General features: G+C 38.4%; 1 protein-coding gene across 9 annotated transcripts in view; it reads left to right on the forward strand.

The window, feature by feature from the left end:
- Positions 1 to 444: 444 nt before the first annotated feature.
- Positions 445 to 16,651, forward strand: part of sycp2 (synaptonemal complex protein 2) — a 28,059-nt gene continuing 11,852 nt past the window's right edge. Inside the window, exons 1-36 of one of the 9 annotated variants that reach the window (XM_037771974.1) lie at positions 445 to 587; positions 3,198 to 3,274; positions 3,373 to 3,513; positions 3,732 to 3,860; positions 3,957 to 4,061; positions 4,166 to 4,190; positions 4,670 to 4,755; positions 4,858 to 4,952; positions 5,047 to 5,081; positions 5,162 to 5,304; positions 5,417 to 5,469; positions 5,811 to 5,856; positions 6,106 to 6,210; positions 6,316 to 6,376; positions 7,616 to 7,764; positions 7,957 to 8,031; positions 8,407 to 8,493; positions 9,183 to 9,291; positions 9,908 to 10,065; positions 10,173 to 10,241; positions 11,239 to 11,302; positions 11,410 to 11,455; positions 11,602 to 11,684; positions 11,820 to 12,193; positions 12,265 to 12,392; positions 12,493 to 12,529; positions 12,622 to 12,692; positions 12,783 to 12,828; positions 12,937 to 12,980; positions 13,528 to 13,588; positions 13,807 to 13,966; positions 14,083 to 14,147; positions 14,238 to 14,423; positions 15,116 to 15,269; positions 15,386 to 15,450; positions 15,541 to 15,723. In XM_037771974.1, coding sequence (XP_037627902.1) covers positions 3,254 to 3,274; positions 3,373 to 3,513; positions 3,732 to 3,860; positions 3,957 to 4,061; positions 4,166 to 4,190; positions 4,670 to 4,755; positions 4,858 to 4,952; positions 5,047 to 5,081; positions 5,162 to 5,304; positions 5,417 to 5,469; positions 5,811 to 5,856; positions 6,106 to 6,210; positions 6,316 to 6,376; positions 7,616 to 7,764; positions 7,957 to 8,031; positions 8,407 to 8,493; positions 9,183 to 9,291; positions 9,908 to 10,065; positions 10,173 to 10,241; positions 11,239 to 11,302; positions 11,410 to 11,455; positions 11,602 to 11,684; positions 11,820 to 12,193; positions 12,265 to 12,392; positions 12,493 to 12,529; positions 12,622 to 12,692; positions 12,783 to 12,828; positions 12,937 to 12,980; positions 13,528 to 13,588; positions 13,807 to 13,966; positions 14,083 to 14,147; positions 14,238 to 14,423; positions 15,116 to 15,269; positions 15,386 to 15,450; positions 15,541 to 15,723 — 3,459 coding nt within the window. In that variant the 5' untranslated portion in view covers positions 445 to 587; positions 3,198 to 3,253. The remainder of the gene's footprint in view (positions 588 to 3,197; positions 3,275 to 3,372; positions 3,514 to 3,731; positions 3,861 to 3,956; positions 4,062 to 4,165; positions 4,191 to 4,669; positions 4,756 to 4,857; positions 4,953 to 5,046; positions 5,082 to 5,161; positions 5,305 to 5,416; positions 5,470 to 5,810; positions 5,857 to 6,105; positions 6,211 to 6,315; positions 6,377 to 7,615; positions 7,765 to 7,956; positions 8,032 to 8,406; positions 8,494 to 9,182; positions 9,292 to 9,907; positions 10,066 to 10,172; positions 10,242 to 11,238; positions 11,303 to 11,409; positions 11,456 to 11,601; positions 11,685 to 11,819; positions 12,194 to 12,264; positions 12,393 to 12,492; positions 12,530 to 12,621; positions 12,693 to 12,782; positions 12,829 to 12,936; positions 12,981 to 13,527; positions 13,589 to 13,806; positions 13,967 to 14,082; positions 14,148 to 14,237; positions 14,424 to 15,115; positions 15,270 to 15,385; positions 15,451 to 15,540; positions 15,724 to 16,651) is intronic. The other 8 variants (XM_037771976.1, XM_037771977.1, XM_037771978.1 and 5 more) reach the window with 8 other exon arrangements.

Consider the following 16,651-nt stretch of genomic DNA (forward strand, 5'->3'; position numbering starts at 1 on the left):
TTTCATTAGCACCTATGGGATTGTCACAATCTAATTTCGTTGTACTACACAATGACAATAAATAAAAGGGCTTGAATCTTGTAATGGAAAATTACATTGTATGTAATGATGTCTGAGTGTTGACTTTTACTGGGACACTGTCTGAGTAAAACAACTCCTTATCTGTGCAAAACAACTCCTTTTCTCACAGTCCCTGTTGTAGATTTCTATATAGTCACATTGTAATAATCTCCTGGGGAGCACTCTTCTGCAGACTTTGTGTGACTCTGTATAACCAGTGCCTCTTCTTGCAAGAATAAAATACAACAAAGACATTTCATCTGTTTGGGATCTTGATTTCAACGTTCATTAGGACTCATCTTGGAATACTGAAAGAATTTCCATTACAATCTTGAATCAGATTTCGCAGTTTGGTGGCTCTCTTCTAGACACGACCGAGTGTCAGAAAGCAGTGGACCATGGTTAAGGTAACCAGGGTTAGCCAATCTGTCCTGCGCATGCGCAGTGGATGAAAATACTTCGCGGGGTTTGCTGTTGACCTGCTGTCAGACAGGTTCACTACATGATTACACACATTTAACATCACGGTAAGTTATAACATTAAATAAAATCAACGATTCTATTTATAACTGAACGCTAACGTCCGAAATTAACGTTACTTTATGATAGCTAGCAGAGCTAACGTTACTTTAACGGAGAGAACCATGGAAAGCTAATTATGCTAACCGTCAGTTAGGCTAGCTACAGTTAGCTCAACGTTAGCTTAGCTTCTGTCAAACTGTGTTCAACGATAGTTAGCAGCTACACAACGCTAAAGCAACGTCAGCTAAAGGAGGTCGACGTTAATAGTGTTGACGGGTAAATGTGATGAGTTTATGTGAGCTTGTTAACGGTTAAATGGCCCAGAGGATTATTGGCTGCCCTCTGCCTTCCCTGGAAGAGATGTCCAGCTCCGGCTGCCTCAGTAGGTTCACAACTATCCTCACCCAGCTCATCCCCTGTTTGACCTGCTGCCCTCTGGCTACAGCTACAGGTCAATGAAAGCCTGCACCTCCAGACTCACAGACAGCTTCTTTCCCTGGGCCATAGGACACTGAACAAACAATAAATCTGTGCAATATTAATACACTGAATGTGAAATACATTTGTCTGTGCAATATATCCTTGATGCAATATACACCTCAAGTGCAACTACCTTTGTTTACATTTTATTTATTACATCTACCCTACCTATTATACAAGTGCAATTACCTCTGTTTACATTACATCTACTTTTATATTTTATACTTCTAGTGTAACACTTCTGTTTATATTTATTTATTAAATCTACCCTTCCTATTTTACAAGTGCAATTACCTCTGTTTACATAACATCTATTTTTATATTTTATACCTGTAGGGTAACACTTCTGTTTATATTTATTTATTAAATCTACCCTACCTATTATACAAGTGCAATTACCTCTGTTTACATTATATCTACTTTTATATTTTATACTTCTAGTGTAACACTTCTGTTTATATTTATTTATTCGGCTACCCTACCTATTTTACAAGTGCAATTACCTCTGTTTACATTACATCTATTTTTATAATTTATACCTCTAGTTTAACACTTATGTTTATATTTATTTATTCGGCTACCCTACCTATTTTACAAGTGCAATTACCTCTGTTTACATTACATGGCAGGCAGGTTTTCCTTATATTAAGAAATATTATTTTTCAAAAGCAATTCCTAAATTAAAAATAGTCAGTGATTAAGGTTACATGATCCATATTTCTACTGTCTGTTACCGCTAACTCAGTGTGTACTAGGGGTGTGAGAAAATATAAAAAATATGGAGTATTGCAATATTATGTTTTGTGATACTGTATCGATTCTCAAAAACCCTGTATTGATTTCTAATTAATAGTTTACAAGCAAAGATGAATTAAGTCAATATTTTATTGTATTTTATTTGCAAAGAGAAATGCGGATCCTACTATTCTGATTGTATAAAAAAGTTTAAAAAACATTTTTGTACTCAGATTTTATACATGTAGGGGTGTGTTTTTTATACTATGACCGTTTTCCTAAATTAGATTTTTAAAAAATCAATATATTGCCTTGCTTACAGTACTGCATTATGTCGCGATATGTTGAATTGTAACCCCTGTATCATGATATGTATCGTATCGCCAGATTATTGCTAATACACAGTTCTAGTGTTTACAATTCTAAAGCGTTCTACATAGATTTCAGAAGTGGTAGACAAAAAAATTGTGTGGCTAGTAGAAATGTTCAGTGACCTGCCACAGTGGCACGTGAGGAAAAAACTTAATTTCAGACCTTGCTCCATGGGCTACAGAACTTCATGCTATTTTTTGAGGAAGCTGAATTACAGTATATGTATAGTAATAATTTATCATGCAGCATGGACACAATTAGAAAAAAGTTACTTGCTAGATTTGAAGAACAACGGTTGAAAGATATATTGTTTAAACAAAAAACACATATTCAAATCAAGCACAATTTTTGCACTGAATCTTATGTTATAGCAAACTTATAAAGGAGTAAAAAGTATTTTAGTTGAACAGTTAAGAACAGGAATCCTTCCTCTGGCCCTTGAAGTTGGTAGATTTAAAAACATCCAGGAGGACAACAAGTTGTGCGAAGTATGCGAGTTAGGAGAAAATGAATCACATTTTCTTTTGTATTGTCCATACTATGATGAGTTACGAACTACTATTTTAAATGAAATGTCTGTTAAAAATCCAGAAATGTTTTGGTGCTCAGATGATGACAGAATGAAATCGATATTTAATTTGAATGCTTATAAGTTGGCAACTTTTGTTTCTTGGAAAAAAACGTCAGGATGGTTTATTTGTTTAGTATTATTTGTAATTTATGCTGCTACTCTGGTTTCTGCCTTTGTCTTTTCTTTATTTTCGAAATAATGGTGTCTTGTAAGCCCGTTTGGGCTGGTCATATTATTTATGCATGACACAATAATAATCAAATCAAATCAAGAATCTATATTATTGTCATTTGTCTTTTAGAAATTTGTTTTGTGGCGTTGTTTTTATGGTTTTTGCTATATTTTGATTGTACAGCACTATCGTCAACTGTTGTTCTTTTTAAATGTGTTTTACAAATTAATTTGGATTGGATAGCGTTAAGATCGGCAGGTTGATGTTTGCCATTTACCTTTACAGTCTTTTTGAAGACAGCAGAGGCCAAGCAGCAGTAAAGCTGTTCCTCTGAAGAAAACATGGCACCGGGGCTGTGTCAGGTGGGAAACCTTACCAGCATGTCATTTAATGTAACGCTACTTAAATATTTATTGTTGAAGTACTGGTGAAAAGTTTGATGAATCTTTTTCATGTGCAGTTGGAGAAAGTCATTGATGAGGCGTTAAAGAGCGGGGATGTCCAAGCACTGGATGTATTCTTGCAAAGCAACATATATGAAGAGACCCCCATGAAATGTTCCCAACAGTTTCTCACCAAATTGGATAAACTTGTCAGCAGGGTAAGATGTACCTAATATGCCTGATGCTTGTTTACTAGTCTGCATATCTTTTATGTAGTGATTGCTGTTAAATATTGCTTGTTGTGATTGTTTGTCTTTACTACTTGCTGCTCTTGTTCTGTTGTTGTATTGCCTGATATTGTTTGTCTAGATTGTGTGCCTTGTGGGTCTGTTGTTTGTAGGTTTGATGAAACCATATATCTATGTTATTTATGTAGGGTTTGGATCATAAGGATTCCAAGTCAGCTGGTTTGGGTCTCGCGGTCCTCTACAAGTCTGGGAAAAACCTGCAACTGCCTGGTGTTTGTCAAGGACTGTCAGGAATAACAAGTCAAGTCCTCAAAAAGATAAGTATACATCTGATACAAACAGACACACAGTGTGTAAGTGCTTTATAAGTAAATGTATTAAGTCAGTTGTTGATTGAACCTGGTTTTGTGCACATGGTGCAGTGGTTTGAGAAATGCAGGCAACTGTGGATCCAGTGTGGCCCGCAGTGGGATGAGACCTTGTTCAACCTCTCTGAGGACTTCCTTGATGCCTTAATGGTAAGCTGATGTCTAACAGTAAAACACACTTCATATAATGGAACAACGTACCACTCTTTAGTGTGTCCACAATGTCAAACTGTTTTCTTTCCTCCCTGTTACAGGCAATTCATGAAGCAAGCAAAGAGGGTACGCTTGTACATTTCTTTTTCTTTCTTTGTATTCCATCCTCAGTGTGTGCGTGTTATCTTCAATTACCCCTTTTTAGGGCCCAAGTGGAGTATATTCCACCTTGAGTTAATAAAATGTTTAGAAACTTCATTATTTATTTAATAGTGTAATCTTAAAGTCACAGCATTACTTGAGTCTCATTGTCTGTTCCACAGATAAAAGAGCGTTAAATTCTCCTTACTCTAGTGTCAAAATTTGTCATTTTAATTCCACTTGTTTGAGGGTGCTATCAAATCAGGTTCTCTGAATGTTATTTTGAGGTAATTCTGTTCATTATAGACTGAAAGATTGTGTGAATGGATTCAGGTGGAAACATAATGAGCATTTATCATACAAGACAAGCTTATTAGAACCACATCAACTTTCATGATGAATCTTAGGATATAAGAAAAAAACTTTCTCTATTCACAGTATTACCGCAACATGTTTCTTTGCAGGAACGTGCAAAATCACAGAGTCCTTCATGTATCCTGTTGGTCAATTGACAGTAGACCCCAGAATCTACATCCTGATCCAAAAAGAGGTTTGCAATGGTTTTAATAACTACATTTATTTTTGGAGCAGCATTAAAAACTGTGAATCATCTGTTTGCTCATAAATTAACTTGCTAACAATGTTCTAACAGGCAATTCGTAAATTTAACTTAATTCTGGACAAAATCCCAGCGGAGTTTAAGAAAGAGAGGAAGATCCTAACATCACAGGAGGCCTCAGATATCATGTATGTCATGGTAGATTCCTCATAGTAGATCATTAATACTCATTTTTGTAACCACACGCTCTTGAATTTTTACTTTTTCATTACATTTCTACAGGGTCAAGCTGGCTGGTCAGATATTGAAGGGTGGTGGTAAGTATCTTTTATGAATAGCACCATCTCTCTTCACCCAGAACCATACACAGGTGCAAAAAAATGTTTGTTTGTGTCAGATTACGACTTGCAGACGGCTCTGATGGAGGCATTGTGCAGAATGGCCACTCCTGAGCAGAGGAAGGAGCTGGCAGATCGATGGTTCAGCATGGAGCATGTGGCCACTGCCTTTGCCAAGATACGTGACTCTGAGTTTGAGACGGTAAAAACTTGTAATTTATCCAAGTGCATCACCTTTGCCTCTCATTTGCATTTCCTTTTTGTTGCACTACAGTGGCAATGTATAAATAATATAAGTGTGTGTGTGATTTCAGGATTGTCGCAAGTTTCTGAACTTGGTGAATGGGATGCAGGGAGACAGGAGAAGGTACACAAACACCATAACTCAGTGTCTCACAAGTATATGGTCTGGGGAACTTGAGGGACTATTAGGGTTAGGAATATTTCAATTTAACTGTTATTTCACACCCTTTACTCAAGCACAATGAGAGAATAAATAAGAGTGACTGTTTTGATCATAGTTCTGCCTCTCTACCTGTCAGTGATATCACACTCCCATAGAACAAACCGTTGTGTAATTCTGTGTCAGCTAATTTCTGACATTATCTTTTCAATAAATTCTCTAAATACAAACAGTATTTGGGGGTCCTTGATAGGACAAAGGTAGGGAACACACAACTGAATAACAATGTCCTCTATGTACTACAGAGTGTATTCCTATCCTTGTTTGGAGGTTTATCTGGACAAGCATGAGGTCAGTATCAACAGGATTTCTATGGTTCAAAGAAATGGAAGAAATGTCAAAAGAAAAATACAGATTGTGTTTGTCTGAGTCTCACAGCACATTCAAGACAATGCCACAGAGCCTTTGTCTTCTTGGTACAATTAACTGCTCATTTAAGTGTTAAAACAGTTTTCATGTAAGGCGGAATGTCACAATCCTGATAATGTACTCCTAAGTGTATTAGTAGATGTGTTGGAAGGATTGTGCTTATGTTGTCAGCTGCTGATGCCCGCCGATGAGAAGCTGGAAGAGTTTTGGATCGACTTCAACCTCGACAGCCACAGCATCTCCTTTTACTTCTCTTTGTCTGATGAAGAAGCACAGGTACTTTAATCCTTCATGAGAGTGAAAATCAAAAAGTGCATAATCAACAGTAGAACACTGTATATCTGTTAGAGCCTAAAGTAAAGTGCTTTCCTCTCCATGTAGGAGGGCCAGTGGGAAACATTATGCATCAATGAGAATGAAGTCCAAAGCTACACTGTTACAGGTAATCAAAGCACACAGAGACCAATGCATTTGTGTTTATTTGCTCAGCCCCCTAACTGCAAATTTCAATCAACTATTATATGTGCATTATGGTATTCCATATATCCATCCATATATGGATTGATAGAAAAATAGCAATTGTCTGTTAAACCACAGGTATTTTGATGCATAAATGAAATTGATAGATTTGTGTCTTTGAAGACATTTGCTATAATAATAATAATAATAGCTTGGATTTATATAGCGCCTTTCATGAAACCCAAGGACGCTTAACAAAGACATAAATAAACAGAACAAATGAAACATAACAGTAGCTAGGGGCCATAGGCCTTGGTGAAGAGGTGGGTTTATAGTCTGTAGTCTGGAAACACGCATAACCGATTAACCAAGAGCTCTAAACTTCAGGACAATAACAGGCCATTTTGACTTACATGTGACTCACCATATCTTTTATATATTTGCTCGTATGCATGAGTAAGTGTGTGTAAATATTAGGGCTGTCAAAGTTAACGCGTTAAAGCAAATAACCCATTAACACAACCTGCAATTTTTAGGTTTTCTCGGGCTCAGTTTTAAAACTAGAGTGAAGATACTGGCATCATATGAAACTAGAAAAAAACCTAAGAAATCCAATGGTACCAACTGTGTCATACTAGCTTGTCGTGAAGGAGGTTAAATAACGCTCCAAACTTGAGCTAAATTTTGGTGATGAAAAACTGGCATGGCCATTTTCAAAGGGGTCCCCTTGACCTTTGACCTCCAGATATGTGAATGTAAATGGGTTCTATGGGTACCCACGAGTCACCCTTTTACAGACATGCCCACTTTATGATAATCACATGCAGTTTGGGGCAAGTCATAGTCAAGTCAGCACACTGACACACTGACAGCTGTTGTTGCCTGTTGGGCTGCAGTTTGCCATGTTATGATTTGAGCATATTTTTTATGTTAAATGCAGTACCTGTGAGGGTTTCTGGACAATATCTGTCATTGTTTTGTGTTGTTAATTGATTTCCAGTAATAAATATATACATACATTTGCATAAAGCAGTATATTTGCCCACTCCCATGTTGATAAGAGTATTACATACTTCTCCCTTTAAGGTACATTTTGAACGGATAAAAAAATTGCGATTAATCATGATTAACTTTGGACAATCATGCATCATTAATCACGATTAAATGTTTTAATTGATTGACAGCCCTAGTAATTATAAAACTGAGTGTTCTTTATCTCTAGAGGAGGGCAAGAGGCAAGTTTTGCAGTTAAAGTTGTCAGAGTTGGTGGTCGTGGGTGCGGTGGAAGGATCAAGTCTTACCATCCACTTCAGCTCCTCCCTGGACGTCCTGCAGGCTGCTCGTACAGTCTATGGACCCAGCAAAAACAAAGTAGGTCATTGTTTATTCCCTCCATCCTTCAAAAACACTATTAAATGTTAGATGCACAATAATGACATTGAAAAGAACTTGGCATCCCATGAAAAAAAAATGTAAACCACAGCATTCTTGCTTTGGCTCTGGTCTACAGTGTGTTCATAATAATTGTGTCAGTTTGCATTAACAAGTGTCTCTTCCTGTCAGGTCTTTGTGGGGAAGACGGGCACATCTGTAGTGAAGACTACAGTTAAAATTACAATGGAGGACAACATCTCTCAGGTAAACAATGGTCTGTAGCATAACGCTCTCAATATACAGTTATGATGTGAACAATCAGGTCATTACAAATACAAAAATGTACTAAACTGGAGACAGTTGGAGCAGATGCTTACTTGTGGATGGGACTGCCTCATTTTTGAGATCAGCTTATATCAAATTGTCAGTATACAAGGTCTAAGTTACACATTCAGTAGATGGGATATGGCTCCAGATAAAAATAAATGTATGACTAGTGTTTGGGCTTAGAAATTAGGTACATTAATATGATATTATTATATCAGAAGTGTGTTTAACATTTTGAAAAAGCCCTGGAAAAAAGGGCAAAACAGCATGACAACATTTGTGTGTTTGTACTGTATTCCACTCTCCATGCAGGTTGTTCCAGAGAGTCAGACGTCCGTTGGTGAAAGTGAGAAAAATGCTGCCTCCCATCTTTTACCTGTCCCGTCTGCACCTGTACAGGTGAAAGAATTTTGTGCTCTATAATAAATCAAATATGTATCATTTAAATGCACTTAACTGTACTTAATGCACAGGTTTGTCAAAGACAACCGTCCCTGACATACCTGCTCATAGACACACATAACCAGGCTCTCCAGGTCTTTTGGACTGGTCTGTTTTTCTAATTATCCCAAGTACATTAAATGGATGTTAAGACAGAACAGTGGTTTTGTCCTGTTATTACACTATTTTGTATAAAATGATTTAACGTAACAATCCACCACATAACGCCACTATGTTTTAGGCCTACAAAAGATGACTCACCAGAGTCCACCGGACTCACTCAACCACACTCAAAAAGTGTGACTTTTGGTTACAGTTTTGCTGTAAAAATATGCACCGGACACTTAGATCTCCAACTGAAACGCCTTAAAAACTATCCGTTAAGGCCAGTAGGGGGCGCAGAGAGCAAGGGAACCAATCCTATCAGGTTCAAGCCTTTGGCTGGCCAGTATTTTCCCTACCAAGGAGGTGTTGATGACACTGAAGACATTGAATCCCTATTGACTGTAGAATATCTATATTTCTATTCTGTAGATGATCCTGTGCATGTGGAAAGGATTACAATTAAAGAAAAAAACTTTTAGTATCACACTTAAATTGACCATTCACACGAAGGATTCACAGCCACATTGTGATTCTCCATCCAGATGGTGACCCCGACCGCGATGAGGATTTCAGAGTCCGCCACCTTCATCAGCAGCAGTGCAGGAGGAAGTGTGCATTGTGCCAATTCCCTCTCTGCCGTTATGTCATCAAGTAGGTGTCCCCAGAAACTGTCCAAAACTGCTGTCACACCAGTTCCAGTGTTATTGTGTTATGTTCATGGTATCATCAGTCCTTAAAAGTTTAAAATAAATTGAATTTAAATTCTTAAAAAAATTAAAATGAACCCAGTTATAAGATTTAGCCTATTTGCAATGGAATCAGATTTATTGTGCTGCAATTTTATATTGTTTATTTATATATTTTTATATTCCTTGATTAATACAGGGTTAATAGTACAATATGCAAACTTTTATTTTGCATTAAAAATCTGCTTTACTAAACTATTTTATTATATGATTCTTATTACAGGACTTCCTGAACGTTTTCATGTCAAGGACAGATTAGCGATGTACTGTGAACATTTTTTCACCATTTATGTCATCAAGTTTTTTTTAAAGATTGCATAACTGTGCCGTGTGGTTGGGGAGGAAACGTTATGATAGATACTGCTTGGTTCACATCTAGTGAGAGAAATACAGGGGTTAGAATACAATAAATCAAAAGATCTTTTCTTCGTTGTTATTGTCCACAAAGATGAATTAAAGCAACGTTTGTCAATACAGCTCTCAACTATGACATTGCTCTTTACTTCTTCTTTCCCTTTTAGACACTTCAGTCAAGCGTAAGGGGAAGCCATCCCTGGAGATGGTTCGTTCATGTGATAGACAAGCTGAACTTTACCTGGAAGAGTTAAGGACAACTGCTAAGTTCTGCAGTAATGGCACAACACCTAACAGCACAATAGCAGGTGGCATGACAGAGCAGGTATGACGTATACTGAATTCTCCATTTAACCTCAGCAAGCCCAAAATGTGACATTAGTATGTAAATGTGTTTTGTAATTGTGTTTAATTTCATGGTGTCTGTCTCAGAGTGCTAAGTCTCTGCAGAGCTCGGCTTCCAAACTGTCTAGTAAGAACAAGCCTGACAAACACAAAAAGGTATAATCACCAAACTAATATGTTTTTCATTAAAGTTAAGCTAGTATGTGTTGTCTACAATCGTTTTGAACTGTATTCAGTATACATGTATGAGGATGTGATATGATTGAACTATGAACACAGCAATATTGTTTTGAATAATCTTAGTAATTACTAGGGCTGTCAAAGTTAACGCCACTAAATTTACGCAATCAATCTTTTAGAGGTTGCAGTGGGCTCAGTTTTAAATCTAGAGTAAAGATACAGGCTTCATATGAAACTAGAAAACCTAAGGAATCCATAGGTACCAACCATGTCATACTAGCTAAATAACGCTCCAAACTTATGCTTTTGGTGAGGAAAAACTGGCATGGCCTTTTTTTAAAGGAGTACCTTGACCTCTAACCTCCAGATATGTGAATGTAAATGGGTTCTATGGGTACCCACGAGTCTCCCCTTTACAGACATGCCCACTTTATGATAATCACATGCAGTTTGGGGCAAGTCATAGTCAAGTCAGCACACTGATAGCTGTTGTTGCCTGTTGGGCTGCAGTTTAGCATGTTATGATTTGAGCATATTTTTTATGCTAAATGCAGTACCTGTGAGGGATTCTGGACAATATTTGTCATTGTTTTGTGTTGTTAATTGATTTCCAATATAAATATATACATACATTTGCATAAAGCAGCATATTTATCCACTCCCATGTTGATAAGAGTATTAAATACTTGACAAATCTCCCTTTAAGGTACATTTTGAACAGATAAAAAGTTTGCAAAATTTAAATATTTAGTCGCAATTAATCGCAAGATTATTAGTAGTTGATCACGATTAGTCGCGATTAAATATTTGAATCGTTTGACAGCCCTAGTAATTACATGTATCAACTATTAATATAAAATCTGAAGTCCCAGATAATGTTTGAGGCTATTGGTCTCAAACAGGATTTCTCTTCTAGCTGTCTGGTGCAAAATATATAATTCCGCTGCACTTGTTGTCTCTGCTTGTCCTACAGAACATACCAGTGGCAAAAGCAGTAGATATGGTTCTAGCTGGACAGGGAGAAGAACAGTCTCTGGGTATTGTATTGCTATAGTAACTTTAGCTTAGCCAGGAAATACAGCTGCATTGTTATTCTTCAGAGACACTTGAACCTTGAACCCACCACTGATCTTTTTACTTACAGAGCCTAGTTTTGTCCCTGACACCCAACCCAGAACTGAGAGAAACATGTAAGCACTGTGAAGAACCTCCTCACTGTTTGTAAATCTACTGCCGTCAGAGGAGCCGATGCTCTGATTGGTAATGTCGTGTGTATTTGTGTTTATACAGTATGTGTATGAGTGTATAGCTTAACATTTATCTGTTCAAATTGCAGATATTTTAACTGGAACAAACTGTCCGTTTCTGAAATGCTAATGATGCCCACACAGAACATGTCAAATTCTCTGTCAAGATCTGGTAGGCAAAGAAGTCATCAAATATTTTCACTATCTCTGAGTCATCACTAAATGTTTTTGCATATTAAAAGCTAGTTATGCACACACAAAACCTACAGTAGCTAGTCAAAAAAACGACTGTCATTCTTTTCTTTAGAGTCTCGTTCAAGTTTGGCACCGCAGCAGGAGCGCCCGTCCTCAACACAGAGAGCGTCAGTTCCAGGCTCAATCAGCCAAAAGCAGCTCCACACCGAACTCACCCAGCGCCTGCAGCAGGTCCTCAGTGAGAGCAACCAAGATCCTGCACCCCAGAAGAAAATGTCTAAAGGCAAAAGCTCTGAGCAGCAGGCCCAGGGAAATGGCCCGACCAAAGGGAAGAGCAAACGCCAGATATCACTGGAGGCAGATGCCGCTCCAGTCAAAGCTCCAGCCAAAGCATCAGCCAAGGCTTCCACAACCAAAGCTCTGCAGAAGAGAGTACCACCCAATGCTAAGGTTGAAACTGATATGACCCTTCGAAGCAAAGAGAAGGTATCTTACTGTCAATTCTAAGGTTATTCATGTTGTATATTGGGATTCTCACACCTACTGTCTCTATGCAGAGAGATTCAGAGGTTGCAGGCAGCATGGTGAAGCTCATCTCCAGCCATTATGAGATTAACACCAAATCCACAGCGAAAGATACCGCAGGCATTATCCCTAAGAACTGGATTCATCCTCTCGTCGACAGGTATACACATTGATGATTGTAGAGCTGCATTATGTTGCAGTAAATGAACAAATGTCATCGCTAGCATAACTGCGCCGCTTATTGACTGTTTTTGTAATAGGCCTGTCTTCAATATGAGCTGGTTATCAACTGCTAACGTAAGTGATCATTACTTTATTCATGGCGAGGAGTAACTTTAAGTTACTTTACTCCTGCTTGATTTACTAAAGATGATCTTTATCTGCTATAGAGAGAAGTATCGGGAGCTGTAAGCCTAGTGAAATCTCACATCAAAACCACAACAAACTCTACGAGACAGAGGTAATACAAGTCTGTTAAAATGTTTGAGGTATGTTTGGATATTTCAGTGGCTTTTAGGATGTATTTAATACCTTTTTTTCTGTTTTACAGAAAAGATATCTTTGCATTCGACATTGATACACCATTGAGTATCGGGGTAAATATTACTAATGTCCGTTATTTTATACCTTGACACCTGGATGTATTATACCTGAGTACTTGGTATGCCACTGTAGTGTTTAAAGTCTGTTTTATTGCTCTTTAGGGAAAGAAAAAAACCTTCACTAACACTTCTGCCATATCAAGCAGGTAGGTCTGACAGTTGAAAATGGCCTGTGGACTGTCGAGTAGAATAGTTTATTGATTATTTGGACAAAAATACGATATTTGCTGATACGATACGATTTTGATTTGATTCAATTCAGGGCCCTGCGAATGATATCCTTTAACACAATCAGTAACATTTATATCAATTCAAAAAAAATAAAATATGATTTGACAATTTTATTACTGGGCTCTTCCAGATCTTTTAAATTTATTTTTTAATAAAAATAGACCTCCTGCTGTTCGCTATAAAGTGCCACATTTCTCATGTTTAAGCACTGTTTGGATGTTTTACAAAGGAGGTGCACTTGAACAGACATGGTGGAACAGGTGTAAAGATGACAGTATATATCAATGTTTTCACTTAGCATCGATGATATTGCATCATTTATCATTGAATCGATGCATCCATCCATATCGATGTATCGTTACACCCCTACTGACGAGAAATGCTATCTTTGGGACAGTAATCTTTTGTTAAGATTATGTATTAAAAACTGTCTAATTTCATATTCCCCATATTGTTTGACAGCAGCATCCATGACTCCTCAGCACTCCTCAGCACAACCAAGAAAGGACAACCTGTGGCAAAAGTATACTTTCATTATTTTGTAGTGTTTTATTATATGTATTAACAGTTGAAGCTGGTAGAGACTCTCTGTGTGTGTGTGTGTCTGTCTCTCAATGTCTGTAGACGTGCAATCACAAAATTGAAATATGCCATGTGCTAGCCAATAAACCATCTCACTTCGTGTCTCTCTCCCTTTTTTCTGTCTCCCTGTATTCCACTACCTTGCCTTGTGTATTACAGGAGAAGAGGCATGTGAAGAAGCATCTGTTCAGTGACACAGACTATTCCACGACAGATGTCAGCTGGCTGAGGGAATCTAGCAGGAAACCCAAACCCCAAATTGTCAAATACCCCAGGCAGGCGCCCGTCAAGCCCAAAGCTGTGTCACCTCATACTTCATGTAGGCCATTAAAGCCGCACATTCATGCTGCTTACAATCTGGAATTCATCACATTAAGACTGCATGTTGATACAATTATTTAATCAGTATTTCCATAAAACTTTCTGTCATTACAGATGAATCCCCAGATTTACACCCACCCTATCAAAAACCTGTAAAGGGCAATACCAAACCCAATAAGGTAAGTATTGTTTTTTTTTGTAAATAATGTTCTTTAAGCCTGTGATGCACTATCCCAGTCAGCCACAGTGTGTCATTGTCGTTTAATCAGAAGAAGCCTGAAGTGAAGGAGAGAGTGGAGCAACCAAAGAAGACAGTGAAGCCGGCAGCAGCACCCAGTAGACGACATGCAGCAGGCAGGAGGTCCCAGAGAACTGCAGTCGTCTCTACCAAGAGCTACAGGGACCCAGATACTGATAACAGCCAGTCAGAGTCAGAGAAGCCTCCTGATCCCAAGGCAAAATACTTCCCTTTATCTTACGTCACTTTCTCTTTTTAAAAGTACGTTAATTGTTTAATATCACTCTAAGTATTGTGGATCTGCCCATACCATTTGCCATTTTGGTATTCTGTTAATTAAAGCAATGCTACATACCAGTATGATCAAACTCAGTATTACAATGGAGCAGACATCTTAATCCTGTCCTCAGACAACATGCTGAAATATTGGTAGACACAGATGAATGGGGCAGGACGAGTAGCCTTATATGGAATCTTTGGGGTGTTAATTATGCAAATATACAAATCTCATGAACGCACCGCTGGCAATCATCATGTTTGCGCATGTCATTTACACATCTGAAGTTAGGAGCCTTTCCTGAATCTGACGTGGAACACTCGTATGAAAAAAAGTAAGACGGTTAAGACGAGAATACTAAATGTTCTTACGTGAGGCCCAATGTCGGTAGACACATGTATGCATGCTTACTGCATGTGTGTAGCTCTGCTCTTGTCAGGGAAACATGAGGAAAGCCCACTTTTCAATTGTTATGGCCTACATTATTAGGCTAATAATTATGCAGCAATCACAAAATTGAAATACACCATGTATTAGCCAATAAACCATATTACTCTCTGTGTGTCTCTCTCTTCCTATCTATCTATCTATCTCCCTCCCTGTCTTCTACTACCTTGCCTTGTGTGTTGCAGGAGAAGCCATATGTGAAGAAACCTCTGTTTAGTGACACAGACTATTCCACAACAGATGTCAGCTGGCTGAGGGAATCTAGCAGGAAACCCCAGATTATCAAATACCCCAGGCAGGCGCCCGTCAAGCCCAAAGCTGTGTCACCTCATACTTCATGTAGGCCATTAAAGCCGCACATTCATGCTGCTTACAATCTGGAATTCATCACATTAAGACTGCATGTTGATACAATTATTTAATCAGTATTTCCATAAAACTTTCTGTCATTACAGATGAATCCCCAGATTTACACCCACCCTATCAAAAACCTGTAAAGGGCAATACCAAACCCAATAAGGTAAGTATTGTTTTTTTTTGTAAATAATGTTCTTTAAGCCTGTGATGCACTATCCCAGTCAGCCACAGTGTGTCATTGTTGTTTAATCAGAAGAAGCCTGAAGTGGAGGAGAGAGTGGAGCAGCCAAAGAAGACGGCGAAGCCGGCAGCACCCAATAGACCACATGCAGCAGGCAGGAGGCCCCAGAGAACTGCAGCCATCTCTACCAAATGCTACAGGGACCCAGACACTGATAACAGCCAGTCAGAGTCAGAGAAGCTTCCTGATCCCGAGGCAAATTACTTACGTTACTTTCTCTTTTTAAAAGTACGTTAATTGTTTAATATCTCTCTAAGTATTGTGGATCTGCCCATACCATTTGCCATTTTGGTATTCTGTTAATTAAAGCAATGCTACATACCAGTATGATCAAACTCAGTATTACAATGGAGCAGACATCTTAACTCCAAATAGTTCAACAAATGCCAACTTTCATGCAGTCAAAGGGGCCGTACACGATCAGCGTGTACGGTGCGCAGCGCTCCCAAGCGGCTATTTTTCAGGCCGCAACGACTGCAGCGCGCACCACATGTCATGTGACGAGGAACGGCCAATCACAGCAGGCAGATATCTTCTCTTTCTTCCGTAAATATTAGTCTATGGTAAATATGTGGAGGCCCAGAGCTTTACGATCTGTCCCACGGACTACATCACTTGTTTCATCCTTTTCCTTCCGAGGACGGCACATCATCCAGTTGAAAGGTCAGCCAGACTGACAAAGTGAAATCGAGTGTAAAGCTATTGAGAGGGATTTACTGTGCTGGAAATGCATTTATCTTTTTTTTTATTGTGTTTAGTTTAGTCAGTGAGCCTTCCTGCTAAATTACCGCAACTTCATCATCATCATCATCATTGTGGCTCGCAGATTTTGGTTGCTTAGTAATGGCAGGAGTGCCACCTCCTAAGCACATTGGAATGACGCGTTTGTAGATGCGCCATGTGGACAGGGTGTGACATACCTTGTTATGCACTTGCAGTACAGTGAGTACCGTACCAACATGGTGTCAATAAAGCAAATGCATCATGGCTCCAGACGCTCTATTAAATAATGAAACACCTTGTTCTCACAGACTGCTACTCCTCCCAAAGTACATTGCTCAGTGAAAATGTCAAGCAAGTTGTTTCAATATTTTGATAAACTACTTGAGCAGCAATAATCATT

Source organism: Sebastes umbrosus, chromosome 6 (assembly GCF_015220745.1).
Source record: "Sebastes umbrosus isolate fSebUmb1 chromosome 6, fSebUmb1.pri, whole genome shotgun sequence".
In the NCBI taxonomy this organism is placed as follows: Eukaryota; Metazoa; Chordata; class Actinopteri; order Perciformes; family Sebastidae; genus Sebastes; species Sebastes umbrosus.